This window comes from Eretmochelys imbricata, chromosome 1 (assembly GCF_965152235.1).
Source record: "Eretmochelys imbricata isolate rEreImb1 chromosome 1, rEreImb1.hap1, whole genome shotgun sequence".
NCBI lineage: Eukaryota > Metazoa > Chordata > Testudines > Cheloniidae > Eretmochelys > Eretmochelys imbricata.
In genome coordinates, this window is record NC_135572.1 from 248137629 (window position 1) to 248159507 (window position 21879).

Consider the following 21879-nt stretch of genomic DNA (forward strand, 5'->3'; position numbering starts at 1 on the left):
GGAAAGTGGCCTTACACATTCAAAAGTACTGCTGCCACTGCGCATCATCCAATAGCTGCATAACAATGTGGTCCCACCAGTCAATGCTTGTTTCCTGGGCCCAGAAAGAGTGCTATACCATGTCAAGGTGATGTGTGACTGTCACCAGCAACTGCGAATTGCTCCACTCTATGTCTTCCATCAGAGCTGCTCGTGTGACATCACACTGTTTTGCACGGCGGCTCCTGTATCGGCTGTATAAATACTGAAGGATAAGGCGTGAGGTGTTTGTAATGCTCACAACAACAGTGTACAGCTGAGTGGGATCCATGCTTATCATGTTATGGCATCTATGTGGGTAACCCAGGCTTGCGAAAAAGGCTTGGTTTGTTTGACGTTGATTCCAGGGAGGAAGGAAGGTAAATGCGTCATGGGATGCTAATGCCATGTGCCCATAACCACCTGCATCAATGTTTTGATCCCATAAGGCATTGCAAGCCCAACGCCAAATTGGCTACGTGCACTGTGGTATAGCTACCCACAGTGCAGTGCTCCATGTGTCAATGCAAGCCCTGCTAGTGAGGATGCACTCCGCCAACACAATGAGCATTGTGTAGACACACAAGATCAACTTGCTTAAATCAGAGGCTCGATGTCGCTTACATATAAGTCGACTTAACTTTGTAGTGTAGACAGGGCCTTAGCTTACTCAGCCTCAAATCACTAATATATCCTAGAAAATATTATGCTGTGAAGATGCATTTTCCACATGGCGATGTTTTCAAACAAAATAAGGAAATTGTGCAAATATAGGATTACTTTTTGTTGACAGGCACTAGGAGAAATACCACAATATCACTCTATGCCAGTTGTTGAAAAAGTGGCAAGCCTATGTAAGACCCAAATTTGTCTTCATCCCACACAAACTTGTAGATGCTTGTACACTAATTTTAGGCTTGATATCCTGTATAGGTTTCAGAGACTAAAGGATGACGGATCTCCAACACTTAAATGTTCATACTTCCACAGATATAGCATTTTTAGAGTTCAATAAATAGTTTGTAAACTGTGCCGCTAAGTGGCAACATAATGTCTCTCTCTCTTACACAATTTACAGGCAGACTTGGAGCTGCTAGAGGCATTCCGTGTGCACTGTCAGCACCAAATACTGAGTATAAAATGGTTTGACTTTGAGTGAACTGTCACAATTGTGTAGAGATCTGTCCTTCCTTCAATCACTCATTTTATTAAAAAGTGGTGTTGCATACTCGTCAGCCATGTCACCTGGATGGACAAAACACGCCCTCACGCTGTGTTCTCAAACTCACTAGGGATATGCTAAGGGGTACACATTCTGACCTTACCTAGTGCCACTCATGAGGCCTCTCCAGAGATTTGTGGATTTGCAGGATTGAGCCAGATCTGGGAACTTCACTACATGATGGCTGGTGCAATGCCATCAACCTGGTCGCTCTGTCTGGTCGGTGCAACTGTCCTCAGTACAGTATATATGTTTATGATTACACACACAAGAACATTTCATATTCCATCCACTAGAGAGCAGTGGTACACATACCTGTTACAGTGGAAAAGATAAAAAAAGATATAATTAGATAATAATTCTTGTGGGAAATTTGGTAATCTTGACAATTGTATACCTGTTAGTGATTTTAGGAAATCCCGCAGAAAAAAGTTACTTGAAATAATGAAGCTTTAAAAGAAGTGTAACTCCATGTCTGCGATCCAGTCCACATAGGTAAGGTTATAGCTTACAGAATTGTTGGAGAGCTAAGAAAGAAGAAGATAATGGCAAGTCTGGGATCTTTTTTTAAAATGAAGTCCAAGGAGAGAGTAAGGTATGGAAACTTTGTTTGGACAATCAACACTAAATAAAATAGTGTTCTGATTCTTTGTGAAGTTACTTTAAACGTGATCATGTTATAATGTCCAAGTTGCTTCCTACACTAGGAACTCCTGTACTTTAAAAAAAAAATCTGTGTATAATATGTTCTTCTGTATTGAATGACTTGACAACTTTCATAAAGGTTAAAGATTCATTCAAATAGCTGCCATAATGTCTTGTGCTATTATTTCATTAGATGTTAAGATGATTAGCTTGTGTCAGAACATTATTTGGTTTGAGGCACTGTAAATGTTCAGTAACCAGAGACAAACCAAAATGTAGGAAGAAGTATGGATATGACAGATATTCAATATGTAACTGAATAGTGCTATTTGAGATTTTACAAAATAATGTGAGATTCTTTATTTGCCTTCTGGTTTGGGGTCTTTTCAGGTATGTTCAGGTCAGGTTTTCAAGCTTTTTTTTGGCAACCATAACCCTGGGAATTTTTTTTAATGAAAGCGGCAATTCTCCTGTAGTGAAACGATTCCAGGTGCTTGGGCTGTAAGGAAAACACCAAATAGAGCAAGGGATTAACACAGCAACGCTGGGCGCTGCAGGCCCCCCTGGAGCCGGGTTACGGGGCATCGCTGCTGTGTCACCTCATAACACTGACAGGCTCGTTTTGGGCTGGTAACTAGGCCAGGGACCAGCCCCATGGGGTTACCAAGTCAGATGCGCATGCGCGGCGAGCCGCACGAAGCCGCCCCGCGTCTCGGTTCCCATTGGCGCAGGGCGGTGGCGGTAGTGGGCGGGGCTGGAGTGACGCAGCCCCCCCCACATCTGTGACCCGACTGACCCGGATTTGATTCAGTCAGATCCTCACGAGCCCGGAGGGACCCCAGCTACCGTCACCCGCCGCCCTTCTCCCCGTCGTGGCCATGGCGCTCAGTGATGCCGATGTCCAGAAACAGGTACCGGGCCCGGCCCGCTCCTCGGGGCCAGGGCGGCCCCAGCTCGGGCGGGGTCAGCCGTGATTCTTCCTCGGGTCCGTTGCTAGAGCTGCTCCTCCCCGACCCGTCTGCTCTGCCGGGGCCATGCCCGGATCTCGGGGCCCTGGTGACGGGGCGGGGGCAGCTTCATGTTCCTGGGGCTGCTGGTGTCCGAGGCCCTGGGGAGCTTTGGGGGGCAGCGTTCGGGGCCGTGGGCCACTGCATCCCCCCCCCCAAGGTCTCCCCATGGGATGTGGGATCCTCCCTCGTTTCCTGCTCTGGGGGGCTGCGTCGCCTGGCCGCGCTGCCGTCACCGTGACCAGGACCTGGGCTAGGAGCAGCTACCTCGGTGGTGGTGCTGGCCGCATCCGTGCAGTCGGTGCTGGAAAGCGCTAGGGGCCTGAGTGGCCGTGGGGGTAGACGGCTAGGGGGCTTTTAGCCACCCCCAACAGTTTAGAGACCGCATTCATAACCAAAGCCCGGGTTAGGAAGAGAAGCTTGTTTATCTCTCTCCATTCAAAGTGGACGTGTGTTTTTTGTCAAGGTACACAACTACTCATTAAAACAGCAGTCGTCAAAAATAAAAGCTGTCTCATGCCCTGCTGACTGGGGTGACAGAGATAATGCTATTGATATTTAAGATATTGGTAACCTATTACAACACTCCTAGCAAAGGTAGCTGAGTAAGACACCTCCCTCTTCCCCCATTTAAATGAGTCGTTGCCGAAGAAAGAACAGTGACAGCCTTGTACCATGGAGAAACAGAAAATGGAAAATCCTGTGAATAATACCCATGCTAGCCGGTGAATAAGGGGCTTTGACTGCAGACTGAACAATGTAATTTAAAAAAAAAATCAAAACTTTGTACTGGAGGCTCAACCCATCTCCCAGTAGCATTGGAAGCTCCTGTGTTGACAGCAGACTGGAGGATTGCTAAAGTATTTGGATGGCCTCTGAAAACAAGAGATGATGAAAGTGGTCATGGATTATCTTTTTTTTTTTTTATCATATTGTTGTGCAGGTATCAGATCACCCTAACACTCATCTGGTGTTTGTACATAACATCAGATTTTTTTTTCTACAGAAATTAGGTGTAAACTTGAATTTGATTATAATGGCTGAGCAGTACTCGCTTATAGTCTGGCTCCTGGAGCGTGTACAGTCTTCAACAGTCTGATGACTTTTGCACTTCAGATCTGAAGGGAAAGCAGTCGTCTGACTATAGGAGCTTAGATTGTGCTGCTCCTTTGTAAATTTCCACTGAAGGCTTGTCTTTTTAAGCTATCTGGCTGTCCTTTTGAGTCCGGACACACGCTGTTCTCATTGACTGTAAATAGTGTCCTTGATAACAAACTGGTATGACCTGAATTGCAAATGGTGCACGGTGATGAAAATTGCACAGATCCGGTCAATGCTGGTCAGTGAACTTTCCTCTCAAGTGATGGGCAGATCATACAGGTTTGATGCAGGATCAGCAGTTCCTTCTCAGTTCCCATAAACGCTTTCTGCATCTCTTCCCTTCTCATTCAGCAAATCTGATTGGCAAAGGACCACTGTGTAGTGAGAACACAAACAGTAACTTAACATCCCTATTTGCCTTTTGGCGATCCTCCCTTAGCTCCCTACCTTCACTTGCACAACCAAACTTTTTGGCATGTTCGCAGTTATCATAACTTGAGCTGGCACCGTTAGTCACTGTGGGACTGAACTTGAAGTGTGAGCTTTGACATTGGAAGGGCAATAGATCCTAACACTGGAGCTCTGTTCTGTATTCAAATCTAACAACTGTAATATATCTGTAATTAGATTTTTTTCAGCTAAAAAGTAGGGGATGAGCCTGTCCTTATGTTAACTGAAAATGCAAAACACAGTAAACTGCATGACAGGTCAGCAGGCATATAGGCCCTGATAGAGCTAGGAAGCAGTTTGACCGTATCACTTTTAATATGCTCAATATTTTCAGTTTTTAAGAAACCCTCCCATTGACTATTTCCCAGCAATACCAACACTTGATTCATTCTGTAGACAGTAGTTTGAAAATTGTGTTGCAGTTGGTTGAATAGTAAGAGAGCCCTTTTGAAGCTAACTTAATATATTATCTACTGTCTGTGGAAATTTAATCAAAGACTATTACAATTCTTGGATAATCTACTAGCCTTCTTTCTCTAGGAAACTCTCTTGGGCAAGGGCCATCAATTTTAGGAGAAACTAAGCTATTCACAAAAATAAAACTAAGTTTGCCAAATGTCCTATTAAAACTCACACTATTTAGAGATGTGGAAGTCCCATCTTGTTCTCTGCATTCTGGAAAAAACAAAATGAGCCTTTGATCCTCTCAGACTGGGAACTCAAGCTGTTCACAGGAATAGTATTGCCTGCAAACATCAAAAAGTATGCTATGTGCTACTGAGATGCCAACCTGGGGAAACTCTGTAATGTCACATCATTTCTCTCTTATCCTCTGAGTAAGGAGGCAGAGTTTCTTGAGGCACTCAATGTAGTTCTAGTGCTGCCAGAACTAATTCTGCCAAGTAGTATGATGCTACATACCCGCTGCTGGGAGAGACGACCAAATTGGGATAACTCCTTGTATTCTGAATCCCACTGAGAGACTCTGTGTCCAGCTTAGTTTGACTCCTAAAATCTGAAAATTAACTCAATCGCTAACTCTTTGCCTCCCCACCGACTCCCAGTTCTACTCTCTGAAACAAAGCCGGAGTTCATCCTTGGTTTGATCTGGCCATTGGTAAAATCGCTATTCATGCCAGAATCACTTTCCTCTGGAGGACTGTGTTTCCTTCTTTTATGATGGGCCCTATGCTCTGGACTTCAGAGGATTTTAGAAAGCTGTGGCCCAATGACTCGGTGTCATATAATCCCTGAATCTAAATCCGAATTGTAGTTTTGGTTTTCAGAACATACTCCATCCACTTGTTCTGCCTACCTGTCTGAACTTCTCCATCTATGGAGTCACTTCACTTTCCTCTCGTCCCCTGAAGCGCATGCTCTACTGCAGACGTTTACCTATCTTCCTAGTCAGATCCTTTTCTCTGTAAAGCATTTTATAGTCGTGTACAAAGGACACTGTAAATGGGAATCCTTCCTGCATGTTGCTGTGGCTTGCCTTGTCCAAGAAAAGTCTCTTCGCTACTATCTGTATACTGAAACCATCTGTACAGTATAGGCCACTCAGTGATGAGCATACTCTTGCCCAGAGTTGGTTACAACATAGTTTCAAGTTGCAGTGTAGTTGGGACTGCTGTTGAAAATGTCCAGGGCTTTACTCTGAACTTCCAGCCCAGTCACAGAACAGTGACGTTTACAATACATATTGGAATCATATTGCAACTTGGTCCCCTGACTGTTGCATGTACAGCTCAAATACTGTTTTTAAACAGTTCTAGCTAGAAAGGTTCATGTATACAGGTCCTTGAAGCAGTTCATAATGCACTTTAAGTTCCTCCCCACCCACCACAGACTATTGCGCAACTTTTTAAATACACTTATAATCCAGGGAAGTGCTGCTGATGCTATCCAGAGAAAGTGTTAGATGGAACGCTGTCTAAACCATCCCCTGGCTGTTTCTCTTCTAAATTCTTGTGACTTGTGTGCTTGTTAGGTGGAGGAAAACAAGAGCCACTGTTGTTTGTGAGATGGGATTGGGTGTGGGGTGGATGGAAATATTGTGGAGTTCAAAGGAAAAGTTTGTTTCTCGTGCAAGTGCTTCTCAGCAGAATTTAACTGTGTCCATTCTATTACAGATCAAGCATATGATGGCTTTCATTGAGCAGGAAGCCAATGAAAAGGCTGAAGAAATAGATGCCAAGGTAACAAACAAAAAGAGCCATTTGGATGGTTTATTGTCAGGCACTCCAAAAGGAGGTGGATTGCATCTGATATTCTGAGTTGCTTCCCAGTCATATCATTAAAAACAGTTCTACAATATTCCTAGAAGCTACTTTACTTTTTGTCATATAATTCCTGTATGTGGAGCAAGTTAACTACTGATTAAAGTTAAATATTTTAGTTTGTGCCAAATTAATACAATCAAGGGAACTGAGCTGAAGCTGCCCTTTCACCCAGAGTCTCCTTTATTAATGCCTAGATGTGAACACATTTGTACACCAGATCACATGTTGATTTGTTAATATTTCAGGGGAGCTAAGGGTAGTGTGAGCATGGATTTTCCATAAGACATAGTGGGTTAAATTGGTCTGTCTAACTTCAGTGGAGTTACAGAGATGAATGTGACCCATTTCTACGTTTGTTTTACTTAGGACTTGTGTACACACAAACTTTTACCAAAATAACTAAATTGGTTTTAATTCTCACTTCTTGTTTTTGGTGTAAGTTTGTGTGGACGCTCTTATTCCTAAATAAAAATAGGACAGTTAATCCATTGCGAGCTGTGATTTGCAGCCATGTTAAGGAACCACAAAATAGATTTAAATGGGGGGGTGTGGAGAACGGGGGAAGCATGAACGCTTCTGTGTTAACAAAATGGAATGCGTTACGCCAAAATTGTAAGGATCCACTAATCAATCATTAGTGGTTGACTACGTTACACATCAGGGCCAATTATGTCAGTTCATATTGGAAAAGAAGGTCTAAAGCAGGGGTTCTCAAACTGGGGGTCATGACCCCCGTGAGGTTATTACCTGGGGGGGGTCGTGAGCTGTCAGCCTCCACCCCAAACCCTGCTTCACCTCCAGTATTTATAATAGTGTTAATATAAAAAAAGGTGTTTTTAATTTGTAAGCGAGGGGTTGCACTCAGAGGCTTGCTGTGTGAAAGGGGTCACCACTACTAAAGTTTGAGAACCACTGGTCTAAAGTATGGATCTGTTGGAGTGATAACCAATGTCTTGTTGAAATGAGATTGTGAATATGATCAGTTTAGCACAGTAGTTTTCATGCTAGAAATGCTTATGGAAAGTGACTGAGCAAATATATTGCTTTTTTTTTTTTTCTTATTTCTTAAATTTAAAATGGGCCCTATTGCTTTTCTCAAAGTATGGGTAAATAGTCAGGATTCACAACACTTTTGTAGCTGGGTATTTGTAAATAGTGTGCAGCTTTTACCACGTTTTCATATGTGAGGGGACCAACCATTCTCTAAGAAAACAGTAGCTCCCTCCCACGTGTATCCTCGTTTAAGGATTAATGGTAAGTGGTTCAAGAACAATAAATAATTGTGCTAAGTTGACAATTATAATTAGTGATTCTTTCAAAATCTCTCCCATCTCCTTTACTGCTGCAGTCAAAGATGACACCAATTCTAGAGTTCAGACAGAACAAGTGTCCTGGACTGAACTTCTGGTTACTCCTAGTTAGCCTACTAGTCTTTGCTCACTAGCTGATACTTGAAACTTGTATATCATCCCTATTTCAGGAAAGCAAATGATAGGTGGCAAACAAGGATATTGTAGTGATCAGATTAACTGAGCAGCAATTAGTAAGGCCCGAGTTCAGCAAAGAACATGCTTAAATCTCACTGGCTTCAGTGAGATTTAAGGTACATGCTTAAATGCTTTGCTTAATTAGTACCTTGAGTCTCATCACCTAACCTTTAGTTTAGTGAAGTGAAAGTTTATGGAGTCAGCCTCAATTTCAACTGTGTGACTTTCTATGTAGGCAGAAGAAGAGTTCAACATTGAGAAGGGTCGCCTGGTGCAGACACAGAGACTGAAAATCATGGAGTACTATGAAAAGAAGGAAAAACAAATTGAACAACAGAAGAAAATGTAAGTCGCTTAGGCTGCCTGGCCTGCTACAGGGCTTGAAAAATCAGCAGCTTGCCAGCGATACACAAACAATCTTTCGCCGGCAAGTGCAGGTGACGTAGCTAAACATTTCTGCAGAATGTGAATTGTCACATATGAAAAAAGGTTTAAATCCTTACCGTTGAGAAGAAAATTTGAATGTGGACTGAGGCACTGTAATCGTCCTGAATCTGCAGACACACTGCTGCTACTGTTTACAGCTTTCCCAAACACATCAAAATTGGCAACTCTTGCAGAAGCAAAGTGAAGCTGACCAGGCATTGAAACTCCTTACAGGAAAATCGGTCCCAATAAATTGAGGCTAGAGAGTGGATAGGTAATAGTAGACTCCAGCTCTTCCCCAAATGAGAGATTCTGGAATGGTTTGTGGTCAGGTAGGGAAGAGAAAACTTCTCCTTCCAGCAGCTGAGGGTACATGAGGGGCCTTGCTGGCAAGCTTCAGATACATCAGCCAGAGGCTAATTCTAAATAGTCCCATGCAAAGTTCAGGGATAACACCTAAAGAGAACAGCTGATGTGGTGGAGGGGTCTTTTGTGTTACTTTGGATAATAGATATCTAACAAACTCTTTATGCTCTGTCCTGCTCCATCGCTGGCACACCTAATTCTATCCGTTCTGGTCTTGGTGGCTAATTTCTCTTGAGTAGTTTTTCTGTTTTTGTTATCACTTGTGCAAATTCAATGGAGGATGGCTTTTATAGTAAGTGAGGAATTTATCATAGCTGCTTTTGAAGCAGATTCAAATAAGTGAATGGGCTTGCGTTCAGCACATACTGTGTCACTCTAACATGTAAAGCATGCTGTTAAAATATTTGCTGCACCTCTATTGCCATCTAAAGCTTGATGCACTGATTCAATTTTTCCATGCAACTTGCAGTCAGATGTCCAACCTGATGAATCAGGCAAGATTGAAGGTCCTCAAGGCAAGAGACGACCTTATTGCAGTGAGTATATATTGCCTCTATAGTAAAGGGACAGGGGATTCTCCCCATTGAAAGTTAAGGAATTACCGGATCCAACCACTAAACAAGCATCTGGTTTGGTTTTGTTTTTTTAAGTGATCCAATGAGATGTATACTTGAAGCATACATAGACTTAAAAAAATGGCTTTGCTAGCTGTCTTTAAAAACCATTCTTAGGTGGTGGCCTTCTGTACATGTGAAGTCAGGCTTTTCTAGCATACACTAGTATTGTGTTTTCACAGCTACACTTTGCTGTTTAGGGAAGATATATCTGTCTGCCAGGAATCTCAGTTGCAGTCTGCGGTTGAGTTCAGCCCAGGACAGCAGCTGATCTTTATTCACAGAATGGGAAACGTCTCTTACACAACCAAGTGCAAAAAGAGGAAGTAACTGGGTGACAAGAGGCCCACAAAATGCCGAGTTGCTTCAGGCAACTAGAACTTAATGTATGCAGTGATACTGAATGGCTGGGCTTCAGCAAGCTTGGTAAGCACTTCCTGTAAATAAATACTGCCAGAAAAATCCACATAGTGGACTGATTGTCTCTAACAGTGGCCCAGGGTGGATGGAAAGGCTTTCCTCTTGGTCTGTCTGGTGGACCGTTTATTCCTGGGAGCGTGAAGACTTATAACCCCTGTACTCATCTTGTCATAGATAATAGTTACATTCACTATGAATAACAGTAGCCATACTCCAATGTTATGAAAGGCCTCCGTTATAGCTTCCGTGAGCATAATCTACCAATCACAAAATATGTAAAGTCCCTTGTCCTGTTTTGAGGCACACTTTTGTGTGTTTCAAATACTAGGTGGTGCTGCTGAGCTATCAGATAGTCCTGTTTGTGAGAACTACAGAAATCAAGAATAAAATACCATCGTAGTATTGCTTGTTCACAACACTGTTCTGAAAAAGGATTTGGTAGGAGGGAGTATCAGCATAGATTGATTCTTTCATCCTAGTGCCACATTTGTCAACCATTGTGAATTTGGTGAGATTTCTAATACTGTTTATTTAGAGGAGAAGGGTGAGGAAAGAGTTAACTCCATTGTGAAACAATCTATGTTGAATAATCTCTTCCCTGACCATGCTTTGAGCTGACTCAGTCACATGCTTCTGAATGGTGCATAAGACATTTCCTTCCTCGTTTTAAAGTATTTCAAGTCCTATTGTACTAGCTCAGTCTTACCTTGTTGGTACGTGGTCTCCGAAAGGCTGGCCAGTAAGGGATGGGCACTTCCAGAATTTCTGGATTCTAGGGCAGAAGGCATAACTAGGTTTGACAGTGAGGGGAACTTGGGATGGTCTTGTTAATACTCTAGCATTCAAAACATAATACACACTCTTGTTATCAAGACAGACTTTCCTGCCCCATGGAATCACTTGTGTCGGTATTTCCCTGCTTCTGTTTTAAAGGCTACAACAGGACATCATGGGGTTGTCTACTGATATACGTACCATAACGTTTCAGTTCGGGGGGGGGGGGAGACTGTACTCGGATCGAAACTTTAGGATATTTTATTTTTTTGAGGCAAAGAGGAAAGAATATTTGGAGGGGAGATGTTATGGTAGATGGGAGCAGAATAACAGGGCAGCAGCAGAAATCCTTAAACGTGGACTCTAAAATAGGGTGAAGGACCTCTGTGAAGTAAGACTTGATGCTCTGTTGCCTCAGAACAGAGGATCCAGACTTTAATGTCAAAATTTACACAGACATTGACAGATGCAACATTTTACATAATTTACAACACACAAATAGAGGTCCACAGCCATACTTGTTTGAGCTCTTTCAATAGATGAACAAAGTATCTATTTTTATTAATGAAAACAGGACACTAGGAGCTATTAAAAATTAATAATGGAACAGGGATCTGGGCTGTGAGAATAATTAGTCTCCCTTCAGCCATGTTTAGGATGTGCTATGCTGCTTTGACTACCTTATCTTAGAGTATCTAACTTCTCAAAAGTGAAGACAGCCAGTTGAGCACTCAAAAAATACTGCTATTCCTTGGTACTGAATTCAGTCTAAATTTAATGTCACGTAGTAGACGGTACTATTCTCCCAGGCTGGAGTCTTCTACCTGGCCAGTTCTAGAACGTTATGATCACTCTGCAGATTTACATTTTGCATGTGAAGGATTTCCATACAATTTTGGGGAAGGGAAAAAAGTTGTAGTTGATTGCTCTCTAAGGCAGCCTGCAGTATATCATAGAAATGTAGGGCTGGAAGGGACCTCAAGATATCACCCTGTCAATTCCGTCCCAGCCTAGTGGCAATAATTTGTACCTAGACCATCCCTGACAAGTGTTTTGTCTAATCTGTTCTTAGAATCTTCCAGTGATGGGGATTCCACAGTCTCCCTAGGTAACCTGGTTCCAGTGTTTTACTAGCCTTAATAATTAATTAGATTAGCCTTAATAGCAATAAATTAATTAGCCTTAATAGCAAACCTAAATCATCTTTGCTCCAAACTAAGCTGATTACTTCTTATCCTACCCTTGGTGGCCATGGGGAACAATTGATCACCATCCTCTTTGTGACATACTTTTACATATTTTAATACTTATGGCTTCCCCTCAGTCTTCTCTTCTCTTTAGATTAAATGTCCCCAATTCTTAATAGGTCAGATTTTGTAAACCTCTTGCCATTTTTGTTGCTCTCCTCTGGACTCTCCAGTTTGCCCACTCTTTCTTAAAGTACGGTGCCCAAAACTGGATACAGTTCTCCAGCCAAGGCCTCACCAGTGCTGAGTAGAATGGGACAATTACCTCACATTGCATTAATATGACATTTCTGTTAATACATCCCTAAATGTCAATTTGTGGTTTTTTTGTTTTTACAATAGCATCACGCTGGTTCATTCAATCTGTGATCCACTATAACTCTTAGGTTCCTCTTCCACAGTGCTGCTGCCTAGCCCTGTGTTGTATTTGTGCATTTGATTTTTTTCCTTCCTAAGTGCAGTACTTTGCAGTTGTCATTATTGACTTTCATCTTGTTGACTTCAGACCAGTTCTCCATGATCTGCTGTCATACTGAAGCAGCAGACAGTAGGAGAAACAACTCTAGCTCATTCAGCTAGAATAGCATTAATGAACTGAATAAGCATTGCTGGTGGATATGTAATCCTTTTCTACAGTAGTAGCTCAAAGTTATGAACACTTCGGGAATGGAGGTTGTTTGTAATTCTGAAATGTTCGTAACTCTGAACAAAACATTCTGGTGGTTCTTTCAAAAGTTTACAACTAAACATTGACTTAATACAGCTTTAAAATTTTACTGTGCAGAAGGAAAATACTGCTTTCCCTTTTTTTTTTTTGTAGTAGATAGTTTTAACACAGTACTGTACTAGTTTTGGGGGGTGAAGGGTCTCTGCTGCTGCCTGAGTTGTGTACTTCCAGTTCCAAATGAGGTGTGTGTGGTTGACTGGTCAGTTTGTAATTCTGGTGTTCATAACTCTGAAATTCTACTGTACTATGATTTTTTCCTTGCCTAGAAAAAGGAATTCGTAGTTAACATTCACTTTGGGTACTGAACAGGGTAGTGGGGAAAGAAAACCTTTTGTGAAAGTTGTTGCTCAGTGCACACAGAGATGAGGGTCTGGACTGAATTACCAGCTGCACTGTAAGCTTGCTTCTTGGCAGGGTGCATAACTACACTAAGAGTACAGGAGGATGGTAGGCATAGAACAAAACAGACAAACAGGGGGACTTTGCTGACCTGATCTCTTCTTTCTGTAGGATTTGCTGGCTGAGGCCAAGCAGAGACTTGCCAAGGTAGTGAAGGATGCTGCCAGGTACCAGACACTGCTGGATGGACTGGTTCTACAGGTAAAATACTCAAGCCATAGTAAAAGGCTGACTGCATCCCTAGCTGCAAACACAAACCCTCTGTAGGAGTACTGCTGCTGTTTGGAGACTACCTTGAATGGGCATTTTTAAAACTGCCACTTTCACTATACTCCCCAATCTTCGCTCACAAGGCCCCAGTGTACTTGAGATTGGGAAGAGAGGGTTGGGATGCAGAAAGCTTAAATTCTTGAGCACTTTCATCTGAATATGAGAGAAACAATAGTGTCACAGTCACAAAACACAATATAACTGCTGAGTCTTAAGCTGTCCTTAAGTGAGCACAGCTCAGGAGTGCACATTTCAGGAGAGATGTGCACATCTCGAGTTTCTACTGCGCATACTCAGGATGAGCTCCTTTTTCAAATGCACACTCTGGAAAACATCTCCTCCTCCTCCCCTCCCCCCCACAAAGTTTAGGAAAGTGCACGGTCCTGTATGTTTTCATTCCAAATTTTATACCAAATCTAGACTTGTATGGCTGTAGCTTTGAGCAGTTTTTTTCTGTGGTGTGAGATGTCTGTCTGTAATAGGTGCTGTTCCCCTAAACTACATGTATGGCTAAACATTCCACTTCAGGCTTTTTTAGCCCCGTAAGTTTTACTTTTGGAATTCTTGCAAATACAAGTAAGGGTTTTAATGGAAACTTGTACCTCAACTATAGTGGCCACCACGGGCAACTGCTCTAGTACAAGAACTTGTCATAAATATTATCCCATGTCCTTTTGCTAGGAACTCTTTAAAGTGTGATTCTAGTTTTCTCCTCTGCAGTCTAACAGTCTTGTTCTTCCAAGTCTTGTTCTTTCCTGTTGCCAGACTCAGACCCCTCAATGTTGAGGGTGCCTTGAAACCTGTAGGCTGCTTTACTCCATAGCAGGGATCAATAGTGTACTTCTAATTGCCTGACTTACTGTCAGGCCCTGCCTGTTGCTGTTCACTTGCACACTGGATGACCCAACCTCTCTGTCTTTTGGAATGAACGTTTGTCTTGATCAGAAGTCTTGGCCTCATAGAATATCAGGGTTGGAAGGGACCTCGGGAGGTCATCTAGTCCAACCCCCTGCTCAAAGCAGGACCTAATCCCCAACTAAATCATCCCAGCCTGGGCTTTGTCAAGCCTGACCTTAAAAACATCTAAGGAAGGAGATTCCACCACCTCCCTAGGTAACCCATTCCAGTGCTTCACCACCTTCCTAGTGAAAAAGTTTTTTCCTAATATCCAACCTGAACCTCCCCCACTGCAACTTGAGACCATTACTCCTCGTTCTTTCATCTGCTACCACTGAGAACAGTCTAGATCCATCCTCTTTGGAACCCCCTTTCAGATAGTTGAAAGCAGCTATCAAATCCCCCCCCGCATTCTTCTCTTTTGCAGACTAAATAATCCCTGTTCCTTCAGCCTCTCCTCAAAGTCATGTGCTCCAGCCCCCTGATCATTTTTGTTGCCCTCCGCTGGACTCTTTCCAATTTTTCCACAGCCTTTTCATAGTGTGGGGCCCAAAACTGGATACAGTACTCCAGGTGAGGCCTCACCAATGCCAAATAGAGGGAAATGATCATGTGCCTTGATCTGCTGGCAATGCTCCTACTTATATAGCCCAAAATGCCATTAGCCTTTTTGGCAATGAGGCACACTGTTGACTCATATCCAGCTTCTCGTCCACTGTAACCCCTAGGTCTTTTTCTGCAGAACTGCTTCCTAGCCACTCGGTCCCTAGTCTGTAGCAGTACATGGGATTCTTCCTTCCTAAGTGCAAGACTCTGCACTTGTCCTTGCTGAAACTCATAAGATTTCTTTTGGCCCAATCCTCTAATTTGTCTAGGTCCCTCTGTATTCTATACCTAGCCTCCAGCATATCTACCACTCCTCCCAGTTTAGTGTCATCTGCAAAGTTGCTGAGGGTGCAGTCCACGCCATCCTCCAGATCATTAATGAAGATACTGAACAAAACCAGCCACAGGACTGACCCTTGGGGCACCCTGCTTGATACCAGGTGCCAGCTAGATATAGAGCCATTGCTCACTACCCGTTGAGCCCAATGATCTAGCCAGCTTTCTATCCACCTTGTAGTCCATTCATCCAGCCCATGCTTCTTTAATTTGCTGGAAAGAATCCTGTGGGAGACTGTATCAAAAGCTTTGCTAAAGTCAAGGAATAACATGTCCACTGCTTTCCCCTCGTCCACAGAGCCAGTTATCTCATCATAGAAGGCAATTAGGTTAGTCAGGTATGATTTGCCCTTGGTGAATCCATGCTGACTGTTCCTGATCACTTTCCTCTCCTTGAAGTCCTTTAGAATTAATTCCTTGAGGACCTGCTCCATGATTTTTCCAGGGACTGAGGTGAGGCTGACCGGCCTGTAGTTCCCCGGATCCTCCTCCTTCCCTTTTTTTAAAGATTGGCACTACATTAGCCTTTTTCCAGTCATCCGGGACCTCGCCCGATCGCCACGAGTTTTCAAAGATAATGGCCAATGGCTCTGCAATCACGTCTGCCAACTCCGTTAGCACCCTCGGATGCACTGCATCTGGCCCCATGGACTTTGTGCTTGTCCAGCTTTTCTAAATAGTCCTGAACCACTTCTTTCTCCACAGAGGGCTGGTCACCTGCTCCCCATGCTGTGCTGCCCAGTGCAGTAGTCTGGGGGCTGACCTTGTTCGTGAAGACAAGCTAGCAAGGGATGTTATTTGGCCTTCCTGATTTCACTCCTGCATGCCTGAGCAATATTTTTATACTCATCCCTGGTCATTTGTCCAATCTTCCACTTCTTGTAAGCTTCTTTTTTGTGTTTAAGATCATCAAGGATTTCACTGTTAAGCCAAGCTGGTCGCCTGCCATATTTACTATTCTTTCTACACGTTGGGATGGTTTGTTCCTGCAACCTCAATAAGGATTCTTTAAAATACAGCCAGCTCTCCTGGACTCCGTTTCCCCCTCATGTTATTCTCCCAGAGGATCCTGCCCATCAGTTCCCTGAGGGAGTCAAAGTCTGCTTTCTGAAGTCCAGGGTCCATATTCTGCTGCTCTCCTTTCTACCTTGTGTCAGGATCCTAAACTCGACCATCTCATGGTCACTGCCTCCCAGGTTCCCATCCACTTTTGCTTCCCCTACTAATTCTTCCCTGTTTGTGAGCAGCAGGTCGAGAAGAGCTCTGCCCCTAGTTGGTTCCTCCAGCACTTGCACCAGGAAATTGTCCCCTATACTTTCCAAAAGCTTCCTCCATCTTATACTACTGTACTCTTATTCCTGTAACATTTTGGCACAGTTAGTGGTATCTGTTCAGAGACCAAATACTGCTGCAGGCCTTAACTAGAAGTTGCATATTTGCTCAGCCTAATCTGTGACTATTGACTCTTAGCCTGCCTTTTCTCATTCTTCTCAACCAACCCTCAGTATTGTCCAGATTTAGTTGCCATTGCACCCCAAAAATTAGGATTATTTATTTCTTGCATAAACAAAACCATTGGTTACTGTGGGTTTCCCAGTAATCGATAGCCAGCCCTATTTCAGAATGACAGTACAAGGGGGACTTGTAACCAATGAACTTTTATCTTCACTGTATGAAATAAGTAATGGCAGAAAGTTGCTTAGTCTTATAACTAACCCCAGAAAATGACAGGAGCTGATGAATCAATTATAAGATGATGGGAGTTTCCTTTATCTCCTCTTACTATAGTTATCTCTCTCATAGGGTTTCTACCAGCTGCTTGAGCCCAGACTGAATGTCCGTTGCCGGAAACAGGATCTCTCTATGGTTAAGGTAAGGGGGTTCTGGCTACAGTAGCATAAAATGTCTCCAAAAACAAAGCCAGGGATTGTGACTGCAAAGGTGTTCCGCTTGGAACCTGTCTGGCAAGATCATAAGGCAGTGGGGCTGGGGCGATTCACTACCAAGTGAAACACTTCTGTTGCGAATACCTCATCTCTTGCACTATGCTTTTCAGGTTGGGGAGTGTCTTCCTCTGTTTGAAAAGCACCTAGCAAACTTTAGGTACTGCCATAATATAAAGAATGATGGCAGCTGCTTCTGGTTCAAGATTCAAAGGGAGGAGTAAATGTGTTAGAAAGTAGTTAGGCCACCACCATTTTTCCTACAGCACCACCTTCCTGGAGAGGCTGAACTAATGAATGAGATTGTGGCATCTAATTGATTATGTCCCCTCCATGCCTGTTCCACTAATGCAAACTAAGTAGCCATCAGTTCTGTGCAACACTCGCAGCGGACTCCATGTGTCTTTCAAATCTCTGGCCTGAAGTGGGATATCTGTTGTGTTCTAGGCTGCTGTACAGAAGAGCATTCCCATCTACAAAGCTGCTACCAAAAAAGACATTGATGTTCACATTGACCAGCAGACATTCCTGCCAGAAGATATGTAAGGAATACAGTAGCTTTTAGTGCTGGGTAGTAACTTGCTGGAGATTCAATGCACTGTTAACGGTTGAGGGAGTCTGAAATGTCTCTTATGGGAAATGGCAAAAGGGGTACCCCTGAGGGCACATCTGCCACTAGTTAGTGGGAGTTGACTCCTCCTGACACTGAATTTCTGTCCTTTTGCCTGCTGTGCCGTTTCCCAGCCAACTAAAGATGATAGTTATCTGGCTGCAGCCCCCAAACCAATTCACAGCACAGGGGAATGTTTGGTCTAGGCAACAGCAGTTGTTAACTCAGTATAACTTCTCAGTCTGTTAGAGGTGAAAGGCATGCAAGTGCAGCCCAAGTTTAAGGTTCAACATAAAGCAAAGAACAAAGTTGTGAGGGGGAATGTGTGAGTTATACGTTTCCCACTGATAAGCTTTGTCCTCCAAAACTGTCAGAAAACTGGTTCTGTAACATAGAAAAGAACACTTGAATGATGCACTCAAGTTAAGATCAACAAACTTGCTACATAGAGCTATAAATGGTACAAGAAATAACACTTCTAAAGGTATCTGTATAGTACATTGCCTCTTTTCCCAAAATCTGAAAACTAACCCTCGTAGCCTAATTTATATTTATTGGGTAGTGGAGAGGAGGCTCAGCTGGCTACTTCAGTCAATCATTTTTCATACCTAAAATCTCCACACGTCCCCTCTATCCTTAAAACTCTAGGTGGTGATGATTGTTACCCATTAGGATGCTCTGCCCATTGTTAGGGCTGTCTTTCTCTTCATCAGGTTATTTTAGCTTCCAGTGTAATGGGAGTAAGATTGGAGTCCATTTAAAGGCAGAAAGGAGGCCACACACTTCTGTTGATTTATCCCTTTGACACACATTCTAGCAGTTGTTTGGGAGAGTGGCTTTTTGTCAAGTTAAGGTCTATTGTAATGTCTGTTTTCTCTCTAGTGCTGGAGGTGTTGAGATCTATAACAGTGATGGTAAAATCAAGGTTTCCAATACCCTGGAAAGCAGACTGGATCTCATAGCCCAGCAGGTGAGTTTGGGAAAGAGGGAGTTGGATCCCTCCCTACTCAGTCTTCGTTGGTAAGGTGAAAAGCTTCATCTTGAAGTCACCATCCCTTAGTCTCAATCATCCTCTTAATCTTCAAAGTAACTTATTATGGGATCAGGTCTCTTTAGATGGATGACAAGCAAAGGGTTGCAAAAAGTAGACTTGAAAATTAAACTATCCAGCGGGCTGTATGGAGTTTGGGGAGGAGCACATCTCTGCTAGCATCCTCTCTTCAGAGTTTTATGCTCAGCTAGGTTCTTGAGAAGTTAGACTATTGAAAGACTAAGTCTCTAAAGAACCAAACTGCATTAAAAGATCCTGTTACTGAATAGTACAAAAATAGATGGTGTTCATAAAGCTCTACTGCTGGTGGCAGTACGTGGGCCAATAGAGAGACCCACTCTATGAGTCAGTGTGAGAATCTTCTAAAGTCCAGTGTAGAAGGAAGACCTTGCAACCCCACCATGCCTCCAGTGAATCTTGGTTTTGGCAATATAGACCTCCCATTATCTGCATTAGTCTTTTGAATATGATTTGCACTAGATGGGGTGATCGCATGCCTGAGCTTAACAGGTGAGTCCCTCTGGCTCAGGCTGCAACTGTGTTAGTGATTGCAGTCTGCTCCCAGTGAGAAAGTACCACCAGTATCTGGCAGGTGAACTTGTACATCCCCTAAAGAGTTGACTGCACTGACAGAAATACTCTATTCATTCATGTCTCCAGCATGGAACTGCAGTTTAGGATTTCTTAACTTTTGTGCATATTAAGTTGCTGTTAGTGCTTAACTATTTTAGTATTTATTACTGTGCCTCTAACTGGTGCACCTGCTCTCTCAACAGATGATGCCAGAAATCCGAGGGGCACTCTTTGGTGCCAATGCCAACAGGAAGTTTTTGGACTAAGCCTGAGGGAAAGTGGAATCTGTTCCACTGCCATATTGAGGAGAGATGCAAAAAAGCATCTATTCATTTAAACCCTAAAAGTACCTTTTTCAATGCTATAATGTGTTGTCCAATATGTGTTCTTCAGTGGCATAATTTTGCATACCTGCTGCGCTTTGCCTGACTTATCAAGTGGTTACAATGTATTAATCAAAATGAGGTGAAGACCAACCCGTCCAGAAGTGACACTGGAGAATGAATGCAGTTGGGCTCTTGGCTTGTCCTGCACTCCTGTGGCTATAGTAAGATTAGTGATTGTGAAGTACTATGCTGCCCATCGAAGCAACCTTTCCAGTTAAGGGCTTCTCAGTGTTCTGTTATACAGAGGGCATGCAACCCTTCCCTGGGCGAGAAGTGTAGCTTTTTGCTTGGTCAGGCCCAGAGTTTTCTGTTCTGTATATGTGAGTAAAGTCTGAGCCTGTACTACTTAATTTATTAAAAATAAAAAGGTGTGTGTGTGTGTGTGTGTGTGTGTATGGAGTGCACTGTAGTCTTTGACCAGCATGCTGTGACTCCAGAGTAACTAGAGGAGGTTGGGTAGGGATTCTAGGTCAACAGCTAATTACATCACATCACCAGTTCTAACAGGATCTTCTGTCTGTAAGTACTTGCTAACTCTCAATTTAGCACACTTGAGTTGAAGTCTGTGTCCTGATTCCTATGTAGAGAGCTTTATAGGAGAAAGATATTAAAATACTCCTGGGGACTTCTGCACCAAAAAATTAAATTCTGCAAAAGTTGTCAAAATAACAGTAGTTTCAATTATTTTGGTAACTTATTTCAAAATACTTGTCAGCAAGTATGTCTAACCATACAGAGACACACAAATTTCCCCAGGAGTAGAGAGTTAATACACCCCCTACCCAGAGCTCAGCTGCAGGGACCCACTGCCCAACCCAGACACTCACCCCCTAACTCCTAGGGGCCACCTGCAGGGCCCCCAGCCCAGACACACTCACCCACTACCTTCCTGAAGCCCAGGGATCCAGAGGGAGAAACAGCCTGATGCTGGGTCCCAAGCTTGCAGGGAGTTTCCTGCATGCCACCTCTTTCCTTCAGGGTGTGCTGGGAACTGCAACTGCTGGGAACCCTCCAGTTCTCTTCTCCCCTCCCCCCCCACACCTTATTATCTATTTGCGAGCTGAGCTCTGCTGGGTCTAGTGGCGGCCAACATCTCTACAGCCCATTTCTGTAGGCGGGGGGAAGGAAATTCTGTACACACAACTTTAATTTGTGCAGAATTTCCCTAGGGATAATTAAAAGTATTTTTAATACAGTGGTCCTGTAATCAGTGTAGTTTATCACAAATTAGCAATAAGCAGCAAATACTTTGTGTAAACAGTACTGCAGAACTAGCTTTTTGTAGTAATTTAATAGGTAGTAGAAATATGAACATAGCACTGGATGCATAATACACCCTTGAACGAGTAAACTAAAATATCAACTCCTAGTCAGAGAGGAGACTGTCCCTAATGCTACTCAATCAGCTGGATTCTCTGGTTTGCCAAGGCCTCCACGTTCTATAAGTAGAGCTTGGACGGAGTAAACAAATGAGCTCATTAGACTAGAGTTTGTGAACTTGCTTTTCCAGAAGAAGCAGAGAGGTCATGTGCACAGAATAACTGCTCTGGCCAGGAAGAGCAGAGGTGTGTATGTATATTACTGTTTACTAACATTTGGTTTTGATTGGCTCTTGGTACTCTTAAGATAAAAATCTGAGTCTCAGAGCATTGACTTTGCTGCAAGCTGAACTGATGGAAAAGTTCTGTCAGTATATTAGCACTGTTCACATTAAAGCTAATATTCTGAATAAGGAAATCTAGGACTAGCCTCATTCCTTCCCTTCCTAGAAGTGAGGCAGTAGCTCCCCTTCTGGCATTGGACAGGGACAGAATTAGAGTGAGACAGCTGTTAAGGATGGCTTATGAGCTGTAAAAGCATCAGCCTCTTCTGCCAGATCTACTCCTGCCTTCCTCCACAGTTGGAGGTTAAAAATTTTACTCTTTAAGCAACTACACTTCAGCACTTGGCTGGGCTGGTCTCAAATAACCTAGCTAGAAAAGTAGCTGCTGCTACCCCAAGTCACTCCTGCTGCTAGCATTG

General features: G+C 43.2%; 1 protein-coding gene across 1 annotated transcript; it reads left to right on the forward strand.

Moving 5' to 3' along the window:
- The first annotated feature begins 2687 nt into the window (after nucleotides 1–2687).
- On the forward strand, nucleotides 2688–20236 carry ATP6V1E1 (ATPase H+ transporting V1 subunit E1). The gene is made up of 9 exons (XM_077827180.1): nucleotides 2688–2796; nucleotides 6576–6641; nucleotides 8448–8557; nucleotides 9474–9540; nucleotides 13297–13386; nucleotides 17098–17166; nucleotides 17685–17779; nucleotides 18730–18817; nucleotides 19675–20236. The coding sequence occupies exons 1-9, from the start codon at nucleotides 2764–2766 to the stop codon at nucleotides 19735–19737; spliced, it is 681 nt and encodes a 226-aa protein (XP_077683306.1). The 5' UTR covers nucleotides 2688–2763; the 3' UTR covers nucleotides 19738–20236.
- Nucleotides 20237–21879: the final 1643 nt, after the last annotated feature.